The following is a 26,884-nucleotide window of genomic DNA, read 5'->3' on the forward strand; positions in this document are numbered from 1 at the left end:
CACGTTGAACTTTTTGAAGTGTGGGGACATGAGATTGATTGAATCTATTTTCTGTCAACTGTCAAAAGGATCTAAATTTCGTACAAATTCTTTACTAGTGACGTCAAAATTTATAAACGCACCATAAAATATTGTTGTTTCAGCGACTATATTTCGAAATAGTTTTAAGTCGAGCATTTTTACGTAGTTTTTGTTGAATTCAAGCTGTCGAAGAGTGCTTAATGCTGGAAAACCAATATTTATTATTATAATATTTCATATGCACGAGTTTATGGCTTTACTCGAATTATTAATTTATGTCTTTTCTATTTGTTATCGAATCTAAAAAGGGTATACTTCTACTTTTTATACACTGAAATATTATAATAATAAAATAAGCTTGGAACGATGAAATTTTTCACACGTTCGTTTCTCTCAAGGAATCTGCTCATTTGTCATCTTTAACAAACAGTTTCCTTATCAAATGAACGAAAACTTTTCCACTTGTCGAGGTAATTTCGAGAAATTTCGCAGTGATTATTATCCAAGACATCGCAATAAGCTCCGAAGAAATTGTTCCGATCGGACAACTATAGCTTATAGCTGCCATACAATTTTAAAGATTAAAATAATAATAAAGATTTTTAATGCTATAAAAAATGCAGCTGTGAAGGGTATTCTATAAGGAGTTACATGGGTTTACGGGTTTCTAAAAATTGATTTTTTTTATTGCCTTATCAAATTCTACAAGACCTCTGGAATATTGTCCTAAATTTTCAAGTTGATCCGAGTAATAATTTCGGAGATACAGCCTTGAGAACTTGTGCGCTCGAGGCTAGCTGGGCTAAGTGCGCCGCCTTTAAACGCGTTTTTCTCGAAACTGTGTGTTTTGAAGTCGGTTGGCAAAATTTCTCTATAACTACGATATGAATTTTTACATAGGCCTTTGATATACAATTCTTAAAGACTTGGACGAAGGATTTTTTCGATTATAACTATTTAAAAATAAAAATGACTGAAATTTTCAGTTTTTTCCTTCGTCCAAGTTTTAAGATCAGATTTGAAACACTTATCTTTAGATGATTCTGTAAGCAGTTATCCCGCAAATGCGGACGCATCTTTTTTCGGAGGGGTCACCGGAAATGGCATCGCAACGGCGGAGTAAATAGTGTTCTGACCATTATAGAGAAACCGGAAACTTAGATGACAAGCCACGAGAGGGAGGAATCACGCGATCACGTGGCATATAAAAATGAAGGCAAAACTATTGGTTTCATTTTTGAGAAAAAATTAAATGTACTTCTGAATAGAATACGGGTCAGACGTCAAAGATTTGTCGTCAAACGCTGCAGTACTGTAATCAAACTCTTACTTTCAAACAGACACTACCATATAAAGAGCCATGACTTTAGCGTCGTTGATTTCGCCTATTGACCGGGTCCCACATATGAATTTTTGTTAACAATTATCAAATTTTTCATCACCAGGAACAATCCGACTTCATTTTGTGGCGTTTAAGCTGGATTTCAGACATTCAAACTCGTCTTACAACATCTCTTGGCTTCAATTTCTTGCTTTTGAATAGATCCGACTAAAACTCTTTCAGTGACTACCAAAGATTGCCACAATCGTTGGCGAGTACTGCTTCCAATTTCTAATCTTTAAACGCAAACAGCTGGTATATTTTAATACCACTGTGTCTTCGCTCTACCAAAACAAATGCTTTCTATATTCATTTAGTATATTTATTTTATTTTCGTACAGAAATTTACATAATATTTTATTTCGACATTAAAAATTATAACTTACAACTAGTATTAACATTGTTTATCTTAAAGTGTCACTAAAGTAATATCACATCAACAATTAGAACAAGAGATTGCCAAAGAGCACTTCGACTTGGGAGAAATAAACGTAAAAGTAAACACTGAGAATTGCTTTAAAAAGCGCAGACAAGGATATAGTCAACGCTTGAGCGCCTCTGCGCTTAACAATTAACTCGAATGACAAATACAACAATTAAAAGAAATGTGCGAAAGGCTGCTAAAAAAGAAATGGCTAATAGAAAGTGAAAGTGCAATTGAGCCGAGTGAATGTACAGCAATTTGAAAAATAAATGCGAAAGAAGGAAAAATTAACGGCTGATGAGCCAGCGGTGGGGGCACCGTTACACTTGGCTTAATTTCCTACTTTTAAAGACGCTACAGATAACAGCAACAACGTGCGAAGTAAAAACTGCCAACTAATTGCAAACTTTAGAACAAGTTTATGCAAATGTGTGCACACCGAATTGAGAAGGAGCCGCGAACGAACCGCCGCAAAGAGCAGCTACAGAACAAACAAACACTTGACGTAACACCGAACTTCCACGGAGACAAAAGCACGAGCAAACAAGTGAGCGAACATTGAAGTGAATGAATGAATGTGATGGAGACGCGGAGTCGGCGGCGGACGGAAGGAAGTGCAAATGAACTAGTTAAGCCGAAGTGTCGCTCAAGTGCGTGGATGGGAGAGGGAGGAGCACGTGTGCTGCTTGGAAGAACGTGCTTATCGGCAGGCGTGAAATTGACGTGCGTTCTTACTGTCTCCGTTACATGGCGGCAGTCATTGTGCTTCTTCCCCCCATTTCTTCTTCGCTTGGGCAAGTGGCTGTGCGCAGCCGAGAGCGCACCGATTTACGCGTTCACCTCACGCAGCAACGACCTTCGCTGCCGTATGGTAAGATTGCTTCCCTTATTGTTGCTGTTATCATTGCCACTGCTGTCTGCCTGTGATTGTGGCGCCGCGGCAGAGCCGAAGACTGTTGGTGCCGTTTTCGCCGTCCTTGGGCGTTCAACGCCACCGCCGGCTGGCAGCGAGCGCAGAGCCTGCAGCGCGTCCGGGTTCGCGTTGTCATTCGCGGACTTGAGCACGCCTGCGGTCATTGATGGCACCTGGTGTTGATAGCTGCCGGTTAAACGCCCCACCAGATTGTTGACAGCACGCAGAGTGGATATCGGAATCTGAAAAGAAAAGAACAATAACGAAATCTGTTAAGTAATTTGCGGTGGCAGTGTGACTCGTGTACTATGCTCGTTGTTATTGTTGTTTTTTCAACTACTTTATGCCTATCATTTCGCAGCAAATTTACCGAAATATTGTGTGCACGTTATATTTAATTGGGAACTGGTGGCAGTTTATTGAATTTCCGCTCCAGTCGGTGGGGCTTAGTGGAGACTTACCTCGAAGATGCTGTCAATTAGCGGGCGAAAGCTGAAGGGAAAGCCTAATGCGGTGGGCTCCGCATTGGCTGATGGTCCCGACATAACCGCTGAGTTTGGTTGATTGTTGGGATTGTTGTTGTAGTTGTTATTGTTGCCGTATCTGTTGTTGTAGTTGCCATTTGGATAAATGTTATTGTATTGCGACAGCTGCTGGTCGTAGAGACCGTACTCCTCGCCGGGGTAAAAAATCATGTTCGCCACTGGCATCGGCCGAAGGGAAGTCTGTAAAGAGAGCGCATAGGAAAAGAAAATGAAATTATTAAATGACGAAAGCATAATTTGCGCTTAACGGTAATAATTTTTATTGTAATTATTGTGGCTCAATGCCAATTGAGGTTTAGTTTAAAGTGTCAATTCGCAAAATATTGGGTAGTCGAAAAAGTCTTTTCGTATTTCTAATCAAACTTCAACTTTTTTTTTTTTCATATTTATAATGAACTTTAATGAACCAAATATGTACCAATTTGGTAGACAATTTTTTGCCATTTTTTGGCTTGAGACTTTATTCTGTCAGCGTAAAACTTTTCTGGTTTCTTGGCGAAAAAATGCGACAAGTAATTTTCACAGGCTTCTTTTGAAGCCAACTTTACTCCAATAAGGGAGTTCTGCATTGACCGAAACAAATTGTAGTCCGCTTAAGTGGCGGTCCTGGTCAATCTTTTCCATAATTTCATCGACTTTTTCATCGAGGGGTCGACCAGAGCGAGGTGCATCTTTCACATCGAAATTTCCCGAACGAAAGCGAGCGAACCATTGTTGTGCTCCACGAACTGATATAGCACCGTCTCCGTAAACTTCACAAATTTCAGTGGTGGCTTGCGTTGCATTCTTCCCTTTTTCATATAAGAATTTCGAAATAAATCGAATTTCTTCATTATTTTCACTTATTTTTGACCAGCTGTAACTTTTTTTCAACTTCGCCGAATTTAATTAATTTTCGGCTACGTGAAACTTAAAATCTCACCTTTCCAACACTATATGGTATGACACAATGTGATCGGTAGCACTGGATATATAGGACTGCAACGACATCTATTGACAAAATGCGAAAAGACTTTTTCGACAACCGAATATTTATATTTATTACGAATAAAAATTCCATTTAACTACTTCACTTCGCTGTTGCTGGCTCTAAATTATTTATTGCGGTATGTGAATTCACCGGTATTAAACAGAGTTTGTCATAAAATTAATAAAAAAGAGTGAAATGTTCAATGGGAAGCAATTTGCAATTTACTACTGTTTTCAAAAACACAGTGTTCAAAGCTAAAATAACGGTTCCCACCCTTTTAATGTTGCTGTCTCCCCAAAATATATTGCTAAATTAATTAGCAATCAACTTTGACGGGCAATAATTGAAAATCCGACAGGAAAATATATTTACTGCGGGCTTAAAAAACCTTTTACGACTTCACCCACCTCTTTGCAATTACTTAGAAACAAAATGAAATAAAGGCAATTGCTTAAAACGCTTACGATTGCACTCAACTCAAGTGGGCACTTACATCATTGAGCAGAACCACATCGTGGCGGTTGCCGCGCGCATAGCCGGTGACGCGTGTGAACTCGGTCACCAAGTGCGACATGACGACGAGCAGAACGAACCACACGAAACGATCCATTGCTGTGATGATGATCTGCAAGTACAAGAGCACAAAATTGAGGCATTACAAATTTGGTAATTTTAGAAGAGGTTGGAATATTTGGAGGGAGATAGGTATATACAACTTGTTCGGAAACTGCTAGTAGGCTTACTAATTATGCTTAAGTATTAAGCTACGGTTTCGAAATTTTTTTCTTAATACATTTAGCAAACATTCCAAGCAATTTTTTATTGGAAATGGAGTACGGAAATATAAGTGAAGGAGCTGGTTTGAACTCCTTAAATTGGATATGCATAATAATTTTTTAATTAGCATACATTTAGGGTTGCCAAGTATGACCTTCGCTATTATGAACATTTAGCAACGAAACATTTACGAAAATATTGGTAGTAGAAAAAGTCTTTTCGTATTTTGTCAATTATTTATTTATTAGTATAAATAAAAAAAATAAGTTGAAGCTTGTTTAGAAATACGAAAAAACTTTTTCGACTATCCAATATTTGCGACTGAAACTTTTTGAATGGATGAGATAAAAATCTCTGATATGGTATATTCGAGAATGTACTTAAGAGACACGCACATCATTATTAATACTCATTTTTATAAAAGTTGCTCCAGGATCTTTAAAATATATTTTCACACTTGAAATTCCACAGTCCGCGCACAAACACAGAAACATATAATTTATGCCTTAAATTGAATGTGAATGCCAAGGAGGCCGAGCTAAACGCAACGAGAACGCTTTGAGCTCGCTCGCGGCACGTTAACGAGTTGCACAATCGCCGTGTATATTTCGCGCGCCGCCTTGTGGCATGGACCGGTGTGCCAAGTTCAATCAGCGCTCTCAGCGACTTATTGCCGCTCGTTATTTCAACTCGATTTCGAACTTCACCCAACGATGACTAAAAACGTTCTGAAGCATTCGAACGCCCCGTTGCCGATTTGTGTAAATAAAATTGCTAAATTGATATTTGAAACGCGCCAAACGAGCACAATGCAGCGATCGGCCTGCTGTTACCTTCAAAGTGATGCTTCATCGTTGTTGTTGTTGGTAATTTTAGTGGGTCTTTGTGGGTTTGGTTTCTCGTTTTTTTCTTCAAAATTCGAATTCTTGTTTTCATACTTTTTTTTTATTAATTTTTGCTAATCCAATGCTGTTTGTCTAGAATAGAATGCTTGAGTGTCATTGAGTCAATTGCTTTTTAAATATTTTGCACAACGAATTCAATAAAAGTAATAACAAAAAATTATGAAACAACAACAATCGTTAGTACTGCAGCGCAGTAATTGTGGTCGGTGGTCGTGCTTTGGCGATCAGCACAAAAAAAACGCCATAATTAGAGTCGCGAAACAAAAGACTTAAGACACAAACGCGACGAATGCGCATGCGCGGCGGACGCTGAGGGCGTACAAGCACCACTTACAGCTGTTTGCCGCTGATCGAGTGCTGCGCTTTCGTTGCCGCCGCCAAACAACGCATATCATATGCGGCTACTGTGCACTGTTGTTGTTGTTGTTGTTGAAGGTGTTCTGCTTTGCGGCTGCGCGGTAGGCCGCCGCTGTCTATTGTTCGTTGCTGCATTCGCGCTGGGGTCGTGTTCTTAAATGTGGATTAGCACAAGGCCAACACGATCGCGCGCAGCGTTGCAATTGAACACATACACACAAAGGCACCAAACAAAAAAATATGCATAAAACTCTAAATTATTAACGAAAAAATTGAAGAACCAGCAAGTGCAGTTGGCGCAGTCAAAACCGGTTTTCGGTTGCTGAGCATTTTTTCAATCAAATAAACACCTTTTATTGATCGCTTGTAGATTTTTGCGCGCATTATAATCAATCTAGCGTTTTCGCCAAATTTTCGCCGCACAACGTTCGAGCAGCCTCGCTTCAAGCCTGGGAATTCGCTTTTCGCGGCCGCTTGGTCAGCGTAAATAGTTTCTATTTCTATGCCGCACAACTTGCAACAACAAAGCCGTCGTACAAAGTCGTCTGACCATGTGGTGGCTGCGAATTGGTGCAACACCTCGGCCATGACTGTCAAGCTGACAAATAACAGTTGGCCGTCTGTTGCCGTCTCGTCTCGTGCTTTTATGGACTTCTACAAGGAAAGATAACAGCGCAATTCGCTTTTAATTGTCGCGCTACTGTGTGTTCGTTTTCATGGCCAAACATAACTACAATAACAAGTCGCATTTGCAGCTAACACTGTGGAGCAGGCGCTTACTTAATTGACTGAAAATTTTTCGAATTAATTTTTTATTTCGGCAAACACGAATTTTCTATATTTTTTCGAATGTTTTAAATTTTTTTATTTTTTGATATCCTCAATCGAAATCATTGATTTCATCAGACACTTTATTAGTGGCACAGTTTGTTGTTGTAGAATATTCAAAAGATGGTCACGTCAGAAAAACACGTAAGAAACCGAGAATAACGGCAAAGGTGTTCGGTTCAGTTTTCACACAACTATTTTCAAGTATACTGTTCGAAACCTGGGAGTTACAGAAGCCATGTCTTCTGAAAATTTTAGTGAGGTTTTAAAAGATCTATACAAAGTTTTCGATTCATCGCGCTTGCTTATGACAACTGATGCAACTGTTTCACTACACCAATCCTTAATTTACACCAATTCTAAATACCAGGTTGTTCATTAAGTTTTGTCGTTTGATAAGAAAAACACAATTTTATGATTCAAAATACACTTTACTATTAAGTATAATCTCCTTGAACATTAATACACTTGCTGCAACGATCCTCCAATCTGTGGATACCATCCCTGAAGTGAGGATCCGGAAGGTGTACAAATACGCTTCAATAGCCATTATGATCTCTTCATTTGATGAAAAACGCTTGCCACGCATACATTTTCTGTTCTGGAAACAAAAGGAAGTCGGAGAAGGCCAAATCTTGTGAATACGGTGGATGCTCCAACAATTCGTACTTTAATTCATGGATTTTAGCCATTGTCAAAATGCTCTTATGAGACGGTGCATTGTCCTGATGAAAAAGGGTTTTTTCTTCTGCAAACCGGGTGTTTTTTCAGGAATTTTTTCTTTCAACTGGTCCAAAAGGTTACAATAATATTCAGAATTAGTTGTTTTACCAGTTTGCAAGTAATCCACAAACAAAATTCCTAGCGCATCCTAAAAAACTGATGCCATAAACGAACAACCAGGTTAACACCACTCTTTAGCCCATTGTTTTGATTCAAGATCATGGTGATAGACCATAGTGATCTTTAAAACTATGCCTTCTCATAACATAAAGCTTCAGCGCACGAGCACAAACCCAAGTTAGTATAGCCTCTAGCGGAAAAAATCTTTTGAAATTTAACCAAAAAAATGATGTTCGTCGCCACAGTGCAGTGAGTAATGATTATCATTTTGCAGACAAACTCCGCGGGCAAAGAATGCCCGCACGCACAGCTGGATCAAATGTACTCATCTTTCACAGCAACGTGGAGAGTCTTAATGGACGTAGACAAGCGCGTAAAAATCATTTATTTTGCTCCACACCTAGATTTGTTGCTGGCAAAGAGTCAAAGGCAACCTTGTCACAGAATGTTAAGGGTATACAAGCTTAAGTGGCTTAGCTAAATATCGCATAAAAATGTTTCATGCTCATAAATGTATGAAACTAAGAAAATTCACACACATTGACGCCGAGTTGGGAATTAATTTGAAGAACTCAAACAATTCCACGCTCGGTTTGATTTGCAGCTCGTGTTCGAGGTTTTCGCAAAGAAGTTCATGGCTAGAATCAGACAACTGTTGCACTAAGCGCTTGCTGTTTAGCGGCATGGGGCGTCTGAGTCTACTATATGAGTGAATATGAGTGAGTATGTGTGTTTGTAGAATGAAGAATTTTAGTCTTGGCTCTGTATGTATTTAAATTGAATGTCAGCACTGTGTTAACCTCTTGTCAACGCTGTCAGTGATGGATGTCGGGTCACGTGTGCAACGCTGGTACGGCACTTAGAGACGCTGGGCAAATAGTAAATAGCAGTTTTTGTGCTTTATTTGCCTTTGCAAGTATTTTTATTACAAGCAGCATGTTTTTTATATGCAAGTAGTAATTATAAAACATAAAAGAAATATTAGTGCTATTTTAGAGATAAAAATTTAAGTTTTTAAATGCCTTGGCAGCAAGGCAAGGGTGCAGCTGCTCACGTTTAGTTATATACAAGTATTTATGGCGAATCAGTCATCTACTGTTGAGTGTCATATGGAATTAGTTGTGAGGTAAGAAAAAACATTTTCCGAACTCCACTCCTTTGAATGAGGTTAGTTCAAGCGTATGAGTTGGATAGTATGAGTGTAAATTGTGAGTCATACATTATTTGAAAGCATGTTTAAAGTCTTTCTGTTAGTAATTATGTGAATTTTGATATACATACATACAACTGCAAACAAATTTTCCTTCAGTGTGAGTTACTCATTACACTTTCTTAGCTGTTTCAATGAGTAAAAAATGTGAGCACTTTACTATATCTAACGAATGATAAGTAATTTTTTTGAGTGATGAACTTAACTTGTTTTTAAGTAAGACTTGTTTCTTTTATTTTTTTCTGTATAAAGATAACTTCTCTTTAATTTGTATTTTTTATTGGTGAATGTACTATGAAGCCACCACGGAAATCTAACTTTCTTGGGTATGTTGTAATTTTCAAATTTAGTGAAAAGTAAATGAAAAGCTAATGTCGAAACCGTTTTTCTTTATTTCATTTCAGTTGCTTAATTGTATCATTCCACTTATTTTACCACAACTTCCTCGCTTAATAGCATTCTTATAATAACTCGGTTTTGTCATAAATTTGTTTGAATGATATATTTTAGGCAGGCGGCAATTCTTCTTAAGGCAATAAAACCTTTCCTCATCGTCAGACACCTTCTTTTGGAGGTCATCCGGGAGATCACTTACGGGATTATGTGAATCCAAAACTTTTCAAGTGTATATTCTTTATTTATTAATTAAATAAAAAGTCTCTGCAGAAAAATTCCAAAATTTTTTTCTGACTTGCATGTTGATATATCTCATTTGGCGTTTACGAGTTTCAAAAAATCAAATTTTTATTGTCTTACTAAATTCTACAACACCTCAAAAATGTTGCCCCAAATTTTCAAGTTGATCCGAGTAATAGTTTCGGGAGCCTTGAGAACTTGTGCGCTCGTGGTTAGCTGGGCTAAGTGCGCCGGCTTCAAACGTGTTTTTCTCGCAACTGTGTTTTTGTAGTCGGTTGGCAAGATTTCTCGATAACTACTAAATCGATCTTCATGAAATTTTACACAGGTCTCTGAGATACAATTCTGAAAGACTTGGACGAAGGATTTTTTTCGATTACAACTATTTTAAAAACAATGTAGAGAAATTTTTATTGAATTTAAAAATTTTTTGTAAAGATACAATCTGCCAAAAATCCAATTTTCAGTTGTTTTCCTTCATCCAAGTTCTATGTTAAGGTTTTACCTAATCTGTTTTCCGAGAGGTGTCGCGATGACCGAGTTTAAACTATTTTTTTTCAAAAATTTCAGAATTTTTTTGTTAATAATGTATGTTTGTAAAAATAAAAAATGTTAATAAATATTTAATTTTTTATATTAGAATTGCTGTTTTTACCCGAGGAACCCCTTAAAGGTGTTAAGCTATTCCAAAATTTCCGACAGCCAACCCCCAATTTTTGTTGTCAGTTCGAAATCAAATAGTATGCATATGTATGTGTGCGTGTGCAAATGTACTCATTGCTTGACGAAACAATTTGACAGCATAAAAATAATTTATGTAAAATTAAATGAGCGATTCCTTCCTTTTATCGCTTTGCTGTTGGTTTTTCTGTTTTTTTCTTGGTTTTAACTGATCTGTACCTAATTCTAAGTGACGAATTTTATTTACTTTATGACACACTTGTCAAATCGAAAAGTTTTCATATTACTTTGCTGTAAACAAACCCACTCCACTGACTGACTGACGGACAATAAAATTTATTTTTCAAGTTGTCACAAACTTATTTGCGTACGTCCGTTTTGTAGCGACTCAATTGCCGATGCAAAAAAGTGAAAAAAACAACAAATGTACGGAAGTTGAAGTGAAAAAGTTTTGCCATAAATTCATGAGCCTTTCGTTGTTTATATTTTTATGTCGAGCAAATGTTAACAAATGTCAGCTGAACAAGTGAGTAAAACGTAAATATTTTCTCTTTTTAGATGTACTCACAGGATTCTATTGATTTTGTGCTATAAATAACCATGACGGAGTAGGTCATTGTCAATAAAAAAAGCTAGCTGAGTTGGAAATTAAGTATGTGCTTTAAATTTCATTTCATGTAAAATTTTTGGTTCCTAAAGGGAGTAAAGATGTCAAAGTTGCACTCATTTCTAGTGAGAATATTTCAGAATTAATCCGTAATTTATTTTCATAAATCAGAAGAATTTAGATATTTGGGTGTAAGGGGACGACAGTTAGTGCATATTTTTGGTCAGAAAAGAAACAGTTTAGGGAGATCTACAAAAATTAAGGACTAAAAAGTAAAAGCTAAAAAAAATTAAAAATGATGAATACACTTGGTGGCAAGGGGACAAACATCTTATTTTGCAATAAATCCTTTGGAAGTGATCCACTTTCTTCTTCTGTCGGTAGCTCTCCATCAACTCAGACCACTGTAGCGCATTTCAAGCGAAGGCTGGCAGCCATTATGGTAGCAGTAGAGTAATCCTTTAGAAATGTGGCTCACTTCGGAGAGGTGTGACTTCACTCCGATAACACAGCAGCTATACTGGCTTTGAACTCGCTGATTGTGCGCTCAAAACTAGTCAAGGGGCCTTATTAGCTGCAACATCAAGCTTTTTTCCGTATTAGGCTTGTTTGACTGCCTAGTCACAGTCGGCTAACCAAGCTAAATGGCTGGGATTGATATAAACCGCCTCAATAAATTTGTGGATTCATAAGGCTGCGTCGAAAAAGAATTTGCTGATCTATTTTTATAAGTTTTTGGCTAACAAACGGGTGACGTTCACAGCTGTCCAAGTGCGATCCATCGAAAGGACCAACCATACGACCTAACCTAACCAAACTTTTTGTAAGGTTCAATGTTCCTGCTTCGAAACTTTAAAATACCGAAAAGGAGCAATACTACCAATAATTGTCGAGCTAAATCGATTTAAATTTTAGATTTTATGAATATAACTTTGATTCTAGCTGATATTGGGATAAAATCCCTCAAATTAGAAAAAAGTGCGGACACAGGGGTCTTTGGGAGCAAAAACTACCGTTATTTTATTGCTCAAAGCTAATACGGGTATTCGCACTTACTGCATTAGGTACTATTTACATACATATAGGGTATTTATGTGCTTTATATACGTCCATACGTCCATATGTATGTACGTATATACCATGTGTACACACGTACGTATGTATATGTATATATATTATTTAAAATCAATTTCAGAAAAAATGAAAAAGTGTCAGTTGAGATTTCGAGCTAATGAAAGTTAATTGACCTTACGAATAACGGTACCATCATCATGCATGCCTGCACCCAATACATTGATTTACACACATACTATACACACACACACGCGCGTGAGTTTAGTGAAACTCTCAATTGATGAATGAGCAAGCAATAATAAAAGTGACAAGTCAATAACAAAGTGATATGCGATTCGCAAGTTGTTGCAGTTGTTGTTCCTGTTGCTGGCATTGTTGGTGTGCAGCCATTCGTTTGTAAAATTAACGGTTTTTATAAAGTCCAATACAACGAAAAAAATTATAGAAAAAACTTGAAAGAGCGCAGGAAACTAAAAATAAATTGCAAAAACAACAAAAACAACGCCCAACACTAATGAACAACAAATGAATGTCAGCGATGTGTTGTACATGCAATAGCAGTAAACGCTAGGAAACAAGCCAAAATATTGAGAAACCAACAACAGCAACATGTAGAAATTGAAAATGAAAGTGCGTGAATGCATTCGTTGTCGTTGTTGTTGCGGTTTTTTGCTCAAGTGAAACGAAATGATTTTTGCAATTTGAGTTTTTTTGTACACACATTTCTCGACGGCGCCACATATACACCTATTTATATATATATAAATAAATACATATGCACACACATGGCTCATTACATAGTGTGTGCTTGTGTGTATGTATTTATTTCATTATTTTGGCACTCGTTCACGCTGAAGCGTCCAAAAATCATTGTCGCGTGCGATTCGCTTTTGTTTTGGTTTCATATTCGCCTTCTTTGGCCGCACAGCTTTCGCATGGCTCACTGTCGCTTTCATTGCGGTCGTCGGCTCGTCACTTGTTTACTTCCATCGAAGACATTTCCGTGATTATATAAATATTTGCATGCGTTTATAAGTGTATTACATAAATTGGCTGTGGCTGTCGAGCCCGCGAAGCGTGATTAGCGCTATCGATCAACAATCTTTGTTATTGTGGCTTTACTTCCACGCTAGATAACTGTAAATACGACACGATAAGCTTATCAGCTTGCTCGTCTAGATCGGAAATGAGCATGACCAAAGCAGCGGAAACTGTCGGCTTATAGCTTAACGGTACAAATTATTTCGACGCGAATTAGCAATCATAGGCTTTTGTAAATAGAACAAATAAACGTTAACTTCGGCTGCACCTAAGCTAAAATACCCTTCACAGGTGCATTTCTTTTAGTAACTATGTGTTCACTTTGTATGGAAGCTATATGTCATAGTCCGACCTGAAGAATTTTTTCGGAGATTATATTTTTACCTTAAGCAGTAATCCATGTCAAATTTCGTGAAGATACCACCTTAAATGCGAAAGCTTTCCATACAACCCCTTGATTCCGATCGTTCAGTTTGTATGGCAGCTATATGTTATAGTGGTCCGATATCGGCAGTTCCGACAAATGAGCAGCTTCTTGAAGAGAAAATGACGTTTGCAAAATTTCAAAACGATATCTTAAAAACTGAGATACTAGTTCGTATATATATAGACGGACAGACAGACGGACGGACATGGCTAAATCGACTCAGCTCAACATGCTGATCATTTACATATGTATATACTTTAAAGGGTTTCCGACGCTTCCTTCTGGGTGTTACAAACTTCGTAGCAAACTTAATATACCCTGTTCAGGGTATAAATATGGTCAGCTTAGTAATTAACAACTCTTTTGTAAAATTTCGCTTATTGTAATTAAAAAATATGTTTTCTGTTCTTCAATCTCATATTTTACTTTAAAGGGTCTTCCTAAGAAGAGGTTTAAATTTTTGCAGTTTATTGAAAGGAAGAGCCATGGAATGATAAATTACCCTTTAAAACAGTTATCGGTTAAGTCACCGATTAGTTACCCAACAGCGCTGCCAGATATTTTTTTTTACAAGTTTCTTTGGCTTTCTTAAGGCCCAATTGACATTTTAAACCGAAACTTTGTGTCCATGTGCATGTTCTTCCCTTTTTAACGAAAGGGCCATATGAGTTGTACGGTGTGTATGTTTTCGCATCAATTCTTTCAAAGTATTTGTAGTAGTGGTAGTCGTGACTGGCAGGGTAGTTTCTCTATAAATATTTTTCTCGTAATTTTTCTATAACTTATTGTAAGACTTTAGTACGAGATAACCTTTATAAAGATGGATGGGTATTATTTCCTATGGTATATTGGAAGCTAGGGGACTTTAGCTATTGGCAACAATGAAACTCCATATATTTTTTTTTGGGGAACTTATTACTCGTAATCAAGTTTCATTAACAACTTTTACCAATAATATCCATTGTGAACTTATAGTATCCCAATTGTCAGTATCTTGTCATTGCTCTTGTCATTGCTTTAGTCTATATTAAGATTAAATCGAACTAAGGCAGACATATTCCTAATATAAAGGGTTACACGGCTTTATGAGTTTCAAACATTTTTTTGTTGTCTTATTAAATTCTACAACACCTCTAGAATATTGTCCTAAATTTTCAAGTTTATCCGAGTAATACAGCTTTAAGAACTTGTGCGCTTGAGGCTAGCTAGGCTAAGTGCGCCGGCTTCAAACGCGTTTTTCTCGAAAATGTGTTTTTGAAGTCGGTTGGCAAGATTTCTCGAGAACTACTCAACCGATCTACATGAAATTTTACACAGGTCTTTGAGATACAATTCTTAAAGTCGTGGACGATTACAACTATTTCAAAAAAATGTCGGGAAATTTTGACTTAAATTTTAAATTTTTTGTAAAAATGCTTGCCAAAAATCCTATTTTAAGTTTTTTTTCCTTCGTCGAAGTTCTAAGTTAAGGTTTCAAGAAAAACACGTATTTTTCACTTCAGTTGATCCTGCGAACGGGGGCGCATCTTTTTTCCGACGGGCTACCGGAAATTGTGTCGCAATGCCCGAGATTAAAATATTTTTTCCAAAAATTTCAGAATTTCTTTATTAATAGTGTATGTTTGTAACAATAAAAAACATTTTTTATATAAAAAAATTCTTGAAGAAAGGCAGTTTTTTACCCGAGTAAACCCCGTAAGTTAAAGATTAGTTTGACGTCTTGTGATCTAGTTGTGTCTAGTTCAACTTCTGAGTTTAAAGTAGATGAGAAACAGCACAAAGTTAAACAGATTTTGTCAAGTTGAGTTATGTATCTTTACCGAGGCAAATTTATTTCGAAGATTTAAAGTTATGTTCAAGATATAAAATAAATTTCAAAACTATCATCTTAAGGTATAAAAAACGTTGCCTGGAGTAACAGAGCACGAGCTTTCATCTGAAAGCTTTAAAGATGTGGTGTCTCAAGTATGTACCCTTGGTTGAGGTTAAAACTATTCACGTCTTCTTTAAGGAAGTGCGAAAATCCGTATTTGCTTATTTGAAGACTTCATCAATATTCATTTTAAGGTTTAGTTATTCAAGACAAGAGGGTTAGTTCGAGCTTCCGCAAGTATGGATTGAGCATACAGGCCAGGAAGTACTTTCATCGATGAACGAATGTTTTGTAGATACATATGTTTTCCAATATTTACATTGACCTACTGCTCTTGATTAGATTTATTGACTTTCACTTGACACTTTTCAAAGTCTTTGTTTTTAATCTGGGCTGAGAGAAAGAGTTAATAAGTCTTTGCGACGATTCGGGATATCTCTCCTTCTAGGAACTTTTAAAGTCATTGTTATCCTAACTATTATACGGGTTTTAAAGGTAACCTGACTCACTAAAAGCAACAAAAAGACTTTTCTAATTTGCATAAAACACTCAAGCCTTAATTAAGAACACCAATGGTTAGTTTTGCATATTACCAGACTCCAACTTTGGTTACATCCATTACTGGTTTGCTGCACTGAAAAAGTGGCGAGCCATAAATGGAAGGTACAAAAATGGAATAGGAAAAGATGTTGTCGTCGAAATTTCATTTTGTTGCCGGTTCTTGAACCAATCAAGCCACATAAGGTATTACATTCAGGCGCGTGTCCCGGATTGAGATTAAAGCGTTATATTTCTGGCATTCCTTATGCAAACTAAAGCATTTCACAAACACTTTTTTGGTAAGACGGGAAGCCGCTTGATTTGAATTGTTCACTATACGGAATTTTCACTTTCGGTTCAAAGTCGTTTTTGGTCAAACCTCCCTCATAAACCACTTACTTCATTGGTTATATGTGACGCAGCCATTCTGGAAGATTTCTTGTTTCGTGAAACTTTGCACGTGCACACATACAAAAAACACGGAATTAAATTGAATTTAAACTCGATTGCCGAGCTGACGCACTCAAAAGCCGGTAATAACGCGATAAATATTTATAGAATCTGATTGCGGTACCGAATCATTCGTCCACTTGAAAAAAACACACACCAGAGCACTCGAACTCGAATTTCAATTCGACGCCACTTAAGGTAACTTGGGCTCAGGTTCGGTTCGGAGCCGGCGAAGCGTCGAATGGCTTTGCGAAATCAAACTGAACTAAACCATTTGCAGCGCGTGCACTTTCAATTTATGCAAACAACAATAACGCCAACAAGCCGACAGCGTTGATGAAACGCTGGAAAGCAAATGAAAGAAAAGAAAACGCGAAAAAATGCCCAAAAACAAAAAGCCACCGAAATGCTGCAAATATGAAGACGCCAAAGCGAAGCGGAGAGTCGAAATGAGCGCAGCAAAGAAAAGCGCGATCACCACTCAAATTGAGCTGTGCGTTGTTGTTGCGGAAGCAGCGCTCAAATTGAGTGACTCTCATCGGCGCGATGCAACACTTTTGCGCGCCCACACACACACTCGCCTCTCCAAGCTTGCATGTATTGCAACATGCCTACGTATGCTGTGCGCTTGTGTGTGCGTGAGCGCTTTCGAGTTCACAATCGCCGATCAGTCGCGTTGCTCTGGCCAAGCACTTTAATCGCTCATTTCCAATTTCGTCTATTTACGGCTAGTTTAATGCGTCCGTCCGAGATTTCGCTGCGCTTTAGCCGGCTGTTATTGCTGTTGTAGTTGTTGCCGTTGGCATAATTGCAGCTGATTTGCGGATTTTTGGTTTTTGTTTTGAATTCGCTTCGCTTCCGTTTACAAATGATTTGTTATGGTCAAATGAATTGGCGATTTTGGGCATGATTTTGCGGCACATGCACGTTGCGCCTGTGTGGTGAGTGAGTGTGTAGACGATTGTGCATTTGCATACTAATAACAATTGCTTGCCGCGCAGATACGCATGCGCAACAGGGCCACTATTTGTAGTGAATGGCAGCGCCTAATAAGATTTTGGACCATCTTGAAGGTCTTTGTTTCAAAAGAAACAATAAAGTGAACGTCAGCCGCAATTCCATAGCGAGCCTCAAAGGACAACAAGAACGGCACACTAACCGGCAAAATAACCGTTATAGTATTTATTGTGGCATACCAATTGACAGAAGTTTACCTAAGTGCCCGAGACTATGTGACGTACTCGTCAAATTCAATCCAATTTATGCTGTTTAATAAAAGTTCAAAGCTTTCACCAGTTGACCTACAAAAGAAGCTTGTTTTGTCTGTTCGAAGTCACTCAAGTACCAGAAGGTACTTTCAATGAATCGCGATTGAGAAAAAACTGTGTTTCTCTCACCTGCAACGTCTTATTCACTATGCACTTTTTATAGTGAAGCTTTCTCCAATTTCAACTTATCATACTATTCGTCACTGCAACTGTACATCTGCCTCTACAAATATGTATGCCTGCTCTGCCAGTTCATCGTAAAGAGAAATTTGTGTTGTTCGCCAGCACAAAGGTTTTTGTGTGTAAGTGTGGATTGTTGCGGTGGGCGAAGAAAGCCTTTCAACTCTTTTTATTGCAGTGACCCATTAAATACTTCAGTGCTTTGTACTTTCGCTCGCCTTCGTGGTGAAGAAGACATTTGAATGTGTATCGAAAATGGAAAACCGATATTGTGAAGTTTTCCGGGAAATTTTTGAAGATTTTCATATTATTGCACAGATTTTCTCGCACTTGCAATAAATGAAAAGTTTCGCAACAAACTCATAATGATAACCCGCATGAAGAAGTCTAAGAAAAGTGTCAAACAAAACTTTTAGCTGTCAGCGGGCGAAAAAGCTGCGGAGAATTTTCCTGAATAGCGAAAAATCTTTAGAAAGTTTGCCTATTTTTTGCTTGTTACTCTGGGCAGCTGCCAACTTTTTGATACATCCGAAAACTTATCAAGCTTTGCTTTACTGTTTTCCTATTGCAACCACATTATGCTCCTCAAATGCAACCGAAAGTGTCTGCCGTAGGTGGCGCTTGCTGAGGTAAGCGTTTTTTTGGTTAGTCTTTAGCGTGAAGAATTATGATATTCCTGCGAAGCAGTTTTCCAATTTATAAAAAAAATAATTTTTGCCATAAATGTCGGGCTCTAAAGTACTTAGTGCCTGCCAGCTCTGTACAAAACTTTTGGAGAAAAAAGCATTTTCATTGATAAGAAGATAGTGCATGTATAATTGGACATCGGGGTTCCTGACGCTATCTAGTCCGTAGTAAAAAAGGTGCAGCTACAACTCTACAGCTTCTGCCAGAAACGATTATATAATACTGAGGAAGCTCGGCCAAAGGCTGTCAAGGCTGCGTGTGCCGCTCTCGTGTCCGCTTGTTATGATAAATTTATGCTGCTACTGTTATACTTTGCATAGTGTTTTGCTAAGCTTATTTATTCGCATCTCCTTTCGGCTTACTTTCGGTGATACAATCAGGTATTTGTATATTTATATCGTAGCTGTGAATGCAGTTGAAGAAGTGAATCACAGTTTCGTTATCTTCATGCTCATGAGTTGCGTATCGTCGTGCGGCAATTCGATTTTTGAGTTCAAGGCGGTTCCGGTGTGTCGTGGCTGACACTGCTCTTGACTGTATTTCAACCAGGGTAAAGTCAAGCAAAATAAAATCAAAGCAAAAGTAAATGTTGAGGAAAATATTTAAAGCGAAGCTTGATTGAGGCGTGTGTTTAAGTAATGAGTGTTTTTATGCTTCTTCCTTGCTGAACCTTTAACTTTTTAACTTTGTTTGCCTTAATTTGCAGGTGTAAATTCAAGAGAGCAAAAAATTAAAATGCAAAAATCTGCATGAAAAAAACAAAGGAGGACACGCATCTACTACACTCTGATATTTTTTAAATCAATGGAAGGATGCCCTGCAGGAAAATACAGTTTTACAAAGTACTTCGATTTGGTGTTCGATATTTTTGCGTATTATTTCAGGTTTCTGCTTTTATTCACATCAAAGGTTGGTCAATTCTAGCTTGTGTTACGTCTATCAATATTTACGTGATACAAATGTGAACTAAATTGCCTAATAAATGCAGATCATTTTGGCACGGCGTCATCTAGCAGATTTTCACTTAACAGCCACACTCTAAACTTAGTTTTGTGATTTTTTATAGGCGGACCTATAGGTGCAATTCAAGTTCTGGAACAATTTGCTAGACCGTTTCTCATTATTTTTTCATTTCCTGAAGGGTGTGATTGATATACTATATGTTTGTGGTCGTACAATAATATCGATCGTTAATCGGCCTGTTGATTAAGTAAGCGGCGGCTGTGCGGTTTTGGTGAAGCAAAAAACACAAAAAACGCAAACAATAAAAATAAATACAAATTGAACGCAATTCGAGGACCTTCTGGCTTTTAATTTTTACACCTCACACTTCATCCATGAACTGCCGGCTATTTATTATATTGATTTTACACTTTACCTTTTTCCAGTGTTTTGTAAATGCTTCACTTTTTCACCCACTGAGTGCACAGCTTGATAGTAGAGGTTACATGCCTACATACATACGTACATACCTACATACATATACTATATATTTATGAATATATAGGTTCACAGTCTCATATTTACATGCTTGCAATACAGTTTCACACTCTGGCGGGTGGTCATCGCAAGTTCACTGAACTGCACAATATAAACAGCAATTTGAAGGTATATATACCGTGACATACTTATACGCATTGTACTCGGAGTGCTGCAATTTATTTTCTCATGGTCCACTTAATTATTGTACACACTGTTGATTTTTATGCAGTGACTTTGTGTATTTCGTTTCCTTTGCGAGAATTATTCCTTTCGAATGCGTTAGCCTTGTTCTTGAAAAAAGTGGGTCAAGATTTTATCGAAATATTTCACATGTCAGAAGTTTTTGGGTTTCATTTCGCTTGAGCACATTTATAGAATATTTAATTTCATTTATCGTTACGGTGTTTTCCTATTTCAGTTACAGGCGACATTCACAGGCACCTAACAACCCAATGAACCAAAAAGGCGGTGAGGGAAATTCGAGAAAATTTATTTTGAAAATGCATACTATTCGAGCCTACAGCCTCAACTGAAGGGTTGCGATATATTGACCAATGCGGTGCTTTAGGGATAGCAATTGTGACGCAGAACCCGCTTTCGATACCAGTTCTCGATGGATGCTTAGAAGATTATATCTAAAAAATTACCCTCGGCAGTCATAGCGAACCGTGGATCGTTTTTCGGTCATAAAAAATTGGAAGCAGGCCTAAGAATCTCTAACCCTTTAATAGTAGATTCAGACCGACTCACTCACAAAGCCAATGAACAAGGTGGGGTTAATCAATGAAGTTTTCTGAATTTTGTTTATTACCTCTAATTATTCCTTATATCAGGGCATAGCTTATTTCTATTGGCGTTGCCTGTAACAAATGACGATCCTGGCTGGCATTTAAGTTCCCTCAAGACATCTTTCGATAGCTTCAGCCACTCGTTTTCACTTGAATGCATTTGAAGTGACTTCCTTTTTCCTCGCTATTAGTTAGATGTTCAGTCGGCCATGCTGAAGATTTAGTGAGCCAGCATATGCTTAGGTATCACATTGACAGCTGGCGCCGGCCAAAGGGCAGCGGGGCAATGGCGTAAAATGCGACTTCACAAGTTGCGCCAACTTCTCGCTGCTTTATTAGCATTATGCAATTTAATTGCAGCTTTTAATTTTGGATATATCATTAAGTCGTTTATTGTTGCTACGATATTAAAGCTGTCATTGTCGTCTAGACATAAACACAAATACAAACAAGGGAAGGCAAAGAGCGGTGTCATAAGCTTCTACCCTTTTCAACTTGACTTATGTGCAGTTTTAGTTGTGACAATTCGCTCCAAGGAAAAATGTACAATCAGAAGTTATGAAGAAAAATGTCCAAAACTATAAAATTATATATGTATGTACTGGTGAAGAATATTAGGGTGGGTAAAAAAAAAAATATTTTTAAATAACATTTTTTCCACCCTTTCTGGGTGTTACAAGCTTCGTGGCAAACTTAATCCACCCAGTTGAGTGTATAAGAATATTATTATAGCTTAATAGGAGGAACCAAATTAGCAAAGCATTAATTAGTAATAGAAAGTGATTAGCAGTTAAAAGTGTCTAATTGAGCAATAGATTTCAATATCTTTGATAATTTAATAACTATGTATTTTATAAAATTATAGACAAGTGGGGATTATTGTTGCGGTTTGCGGCGTCAGTCAATTGCAAATGTATGTTTGTATGCATTTAATAGCCGCTAGTTGCGTACTATCGAGTGTTATTGACCCTAAACTTGAACCAGAAACACGAAACGCCACACCTAACCAAACATACGCACACATACACACAGCTAGCATAGCAGCAAATCCGCTAAGTCATAATAAGCAGCTACAAAACTTAGCGAACAGAAGAAAAAATCGCTAGCAACAAAAACTAATAACGAAAAACAAATAATTGTTCGCTTTATAGCTCTATCTGCGGCTCGCATGTGTATATTTATATTATATAAATAAAACAAGCATCCATATATATATACGTAGGTAAATACAAGTATATATGTATGTACATGTATTTAAACTAGAGCCTCGATTTATACGCTAAACAATTTCAATTGACTGACTTAAGCAGTATTTTTATACTCTTGCAACATGTTGCTACAGAGCTTAATTGCTTTGTTTACCTAACGGTTGTCTGCATCACCTAAAACTAATCAAAGTATATATAGTTTTATATATGTACATATATATAAATGATTAGTGGAAGATGCGGTACACGTTTCCTTGGCAAAAATCGGACCACTGCCATGCCCACAAACTGCCATTAAGCGAAAACCTGAAAGGGCCATAACTGAGCACCAATTTAAGATAAAAAGCTGCAATTTAACACAGGGCATCGTATCTGTAGGCTAAAAGTTAAAAAAATGGGCGTGGCGCCGCCCTGTAATGGTTTAATGAATCAGAAGATATGTAATTTTCCAAACCACTCAAGCTACAATAACCAAGCGCGCTCAGGACAAATCCCTTAAGAATCACTATCGATGCTGTAAAAATGGATGAAATCGCAAAATAAATACGCCCACTCCCCATCCGAAATCGGAAATCGGGGTAAAACCACGCCTACTTCCCATATAACACAATTTTATATTCCATCTGATTCTCTCACTTTCCAGTACAGAAATAAAGTACCTAGTAATTAAAATAACGAGATACAACTTTGCGTGAATGCCTTTAAAGTATACCACATTACGACCAAAATTTGTCCAACTGTTTAAGCGATTATGTGCCGAATATTTGGGCCCAAGAACATGTAGTTGACTTTTTACCGCAAATAGCGGTCAATGTGTGAGATATATAATTGAAATTCTGGGGTGATCCTTTTCTGATAATGGTATTTCGTTTTGTCAAAAAGGGGTTGAATCGGGTCAATACTTGCCTTAGACCCCATAAGCCAAATATAATCATAATCGACATTCCGGTTGACTTTATACCGCATATATCGGCCAACATTTAAGTTATCTCAATGAAAATTAGAGAGGGTGTTTACTTACATCAGTCTATCTTTGAGCCAAAAATGAAAAAAATGGTCGAAAACTTGACTTTGCCTACTAATATATGTACATGATATAGGGATTTTCAAATATCCTTTCGAATAATTAACAGTACTCCAAGTGATTTTTGATGGTATGTGAGGACCTTAATGAAACCCAGGAAACACGTGTTGGCATATGGCATGTTAATAGAATGTGGTATGACCAAAAATTGATAAAATCGGATCAATACTACCCCAACTACCATATAATGCATGCGAGTGCAAGAATAGAGTTCAGTTTCCTAGCAGTATATTGCAGGTACTTGGTACTTATAACTACGTTTTCAATAAATCCATGCCGATGTTTACAGATTTTGAAACAGTTTTTCTATTGCGAATGGCTCAAAATTTTAGACCCGAAAAAATTATAGACCCGAAATAACGTACATATTTAAAAAAAGAGAACTTTACAAACGTATTCCGTTGATAGTTTTGAAGATACTAAAAATATTATCTGACGCGGTAAAAAACATTTAATAACCAAACATGTTAGCGCAAGCTGGCTTCGGAAGACCTGCTATTGTCTCTGAACAGATGTCATAGTTTATTTGATTTGCTACTCTTTAACGCTTAGCGCATTGATGACCATCCCTGATTTTTGGTTGGGAAATTAGTTTTAAAAAGTAGCGATCTCAAGGGGTCGGAAATCGAAGACATTGTTATTGTTAAACTTTTGTTTAAGCAAGATGGTGAGGGGTTTATTCGCCAATTGAAGATTCCACGTGAAGCCAGGTCCAAATCTTCCGCAGAACCTTTCTCTCGAAAACTCATAACGCCTACTCATCAGATGGAGCTATCGTCCACACCTCTGCACCACATAGCAGGACGGGAATAATGAGTGACTTATAGAGTTCGGTTTTTGTTCGTCGAGAGAGGACTTTACTTCTCAATTGCCTACTCAGTCCGAAGTAGCACCTGTCGGCAAGAGTTATTCTGCGTGGATTTCGAGGCCGACATTGTTGTTGGTGATAATGCTGGTTCCAAATTAAATGAAATTATTAAAGACTTCGAAGTTATAGCTGTCAAGAGTGACGTAAGAGACAAGTCGCAAGTGCGACGACTTTTGTTTGATGACAGTATATATTAATACTACACTTTTTTAAAGAGGGATGACTTTGGCAAATGACCCCACAAGCAAGTTGCTTGCATCATGAATTTGAATTCATTCAGAGATCCCTACAATCATATCCATTTTTGCACAAAAGGTGTGAGTATCAATATACATATATTGTAAAACACCAGATCTCTTTATAATTTTCCAATGTATAGTAAATTAACACATTGTGTCTGCATTATGTATTGATTAGGTTATCCATTTTGTCGTCCATACACGAGGGACGCATTCTATGCTGTTTGTATGTATGTACATATGTATTTGTTTGTTTAACTGCACACTAATACACAAAATTCGGTGCATTCCGACGGATAAATTGTGCAAATATCAGCATAATGGCCAACTTAACTATTTAAATGGCTTTTGTGTTTGTTTGCAATTAATTTAGGGTAAACAAAGATATTGCAAATATTATGTGGCATAATAAATAACAATATTATTTGTACTTATTGACATTGCGCACTCACTTCATTGGACAATTCGAGTGCATTTTGGGCAACATAATTAGCGTCTGCTTGCTTTGTGTAATATGAAACTGGCTTTTTCTAACGAGTACCGTTGTCCATTACTGTAAAGTTATGCCGAGCTGCTATAATTAGTACAGCTGTTAATTAGAGATGCCATATTAAATTAGCATAAATACCTTTTTGCAGCAAAAATTAAAAATAAAAAAACGAAAAAGAGCAGAGGCTATAAACAAACTGCCGATGCCAATACCTGAAAAAGCAGTTGCTGCTAAAACCAATTAAAGCTAATTCAAATGACAATCTTAAAAATCAGAAAAGAGTCAAAACTCTGCATGTTGTTGTTGTTTTATTTCTATTTTTCAATTTCTTATTGCGCATTTTTTAATTTTTGTGCCTGTGCATTTTGGTTGTTGTTTATGTTTGCGAGCGACCACGTGTGCCGGAGCTGAAAGCGAACAAATTCGGCTCAAGCGCTACGTGCACGAGCGCAAATATCCATTTACTATATATGGGTGTGCATACTTACATCACGAAATTTAGCGGCACCTGAGTAGTAGGATTACCGCTGTGCGCCCTGTGAAAGTGAAACAGTTTTTTGCCCAAGAACAAAATATTCAAATATTCTTCTTTTGTTTATGCGATTTCATTGTTTCTGAATGTCACTGGGCTAAGCTAATTCATTAGCGCACACAAACACACATTTGCGCATACATACCGACAAACACTGTTATTTTGCGCAGTTAATGGATCACATGGCTCACAGCAAGAAGCATACTACTTTAAGCCAGCGCCAAACCAGTATTTGCGCTGACGCCTATCAAAACACACACATACATACAATATACACATGTTTAAGACTCACACGCTGCTTAGGGCTGGCAGCGTGGTGTCGCTCTTCAGGCTGGCCCTGAGCAATGTCAGGGCTGACGGCCAGATACAAATGTATTTATGAAGATGAAGTAGCCGAAATGAAAAATTACCGGCATAGTATTTTTCAGTAAACATACCTACAACTAGGTGTGTGTGCTATATATAGTAACATTGGCGTTGACGACTGAACACAGCGTTGTTGTTATCATACCGTAGTCATGTTGACACCTTGCGGTCAAAGCAACTAGTTATTAATTACTTTACAACTAGTATGAAACAAAAATATAACTAGTCAGATGGCTGTCTAAAACTGTTGTAAATGGTCAGATTTCGCTCAGAAAATTAAGGTTTCATACCACTTTAAACCAAAGAGGTATTAACTGCTTAGTTCTTAGGTAAAATTCTTGATTTCGGCTTCGTTATCTTTGAGTGTATCGAAACTATAAAACCTTCTGGGTACAAAAATGCTGATTAGCTGGCGTAACTCTGCCCTATTTCTAAAAAAACTTTCAAAAAATTGGTATAAGTTAGATTAGATTTAATAACTTATTGAGGATTGCCGCGATCTATTGTGCCCTCTGCTAAGTCACAACGATCACCTAGCCCCAGCAAATTGATGAATTCCAATATACTGCTAGTTGCTATAGAGGCGATGTGACCCCTGTTTGGAAACATGGACCCAAGGGCCTTTATCCTGCGCTTACGGACGGCCGTGCAGTCAATTAGCAGGTGTTCTGAAGTTTCAGACTCCAAGTCACAGAACCGGGCGAATCGCACAAGAAGCCCATGTTATGTAATGGCCGGTGTAGGAGGCGATAAGTAGCCTGACTCTTTCCTTTAGAAGGTTGATTACATATTTAAACCTTTTAAGGTTGTAACCACCTATTCGCAACTTGGCATGGCGCTTGCCTAGGAGTTGTTGCCAATGCTTCTCTCTGCCACTGCTTCATCCTTGCGGAGCAGCTCCTTTATGGTGTGAGGACCAACCGCAATGAAGGGTTCCGGAACTACCATGTTAGTGGATGCGGCGGAGCGGGCAAGCTCATTAGCCAGTTCATTACTGGCAATACCTTTGTCACTGGGTACCCAAATAAAGTGCATCTCATTACGATTCGGTCGTTCTATATACGCCTGCACCAATAGAGATTTGATCTCGTACACAGAGATCGCTTTTATTGCCGCTTGATTATCGCTTAATATAGCTATACCTTCATTGCGATAGAGATGTTTAAAAGGTTTATCTCTACGCACCTAC

At 37.6% G+C, this 26,884-nt stretch overlaps 2 protein-coding genes across 3 annotated transcripts in view; one reads left to right on the forward strand and one right to left on the reverse strand.

Annotated features, from left to right (window-relative positions):
- LOC120770541 overlaps nt 1-11,096 on the forward strand; it is a 28,836-nt gene extending 17,740 nt beyond the window's left edge. Inside the window, exon 2 of the mRNA XM_040098097.1 lies at nt 11,050-11,096. Within this exon, the coding sequence (XP_039954031.1) occupies nt 11,050-11,085 (36 nt within the window). The 3' untranslated portion in view covers nt 11,086-11,096. The remainder of the gene's footprint in view (nt 1-11,049) is intronic.
- LOC120770539 (GATA zinc finger domain-containing protein 11) overlaps nt 1,711-26,884 on the reverse strand; it is a 34,042-nt gene continuing 8,868 nt past the window's right edge. The window contains exons 1-4 of one of the 2 annotated variants that reach the window (XM_040098095.1): nt 16,453-16,737; nt 4,748-4,879; nt 3,201-3,464; nt 1,711-2,981 (exon numbers count right to left, since the gene is read on the reverse strand). In XM_040098095.1, coding sequence (XP_039954029.1) covers nt 2,655-2,981; nt 3,201-3,464; nt 4,748-4,879; nt 16,453-16,479 — 750 coding nt within the window. In that variant the 5' untranslated portion in view covers nt 16,480-16,737 and the 3' untranslated portion in view covers nt 1,711-2,654. Of the gene's footprint in view, nt 2,982-3,200; nt 3,465-4,747; nt 4,880-16,452; nt 16,738-26,884 lie in introns of those variants that run through there. The other variant, XM_040098094.1, reaches the window with a different exon arrangement.

Source organism: Bactrocera tryoni, chromosome 3, assembly GCF_016617805.1.
Source record: "Bactrocera tryoni isolate S06 chromosome 3, CSIRO_BtryS06_freeze2, whole genome shotgun sequence".
Lineage (NCBI taxonomy): Eukaryota > Metazoa > Arthropoda > Insecta > Diptera > Tephritidae > Bactrocera > Bactrocera tryoni.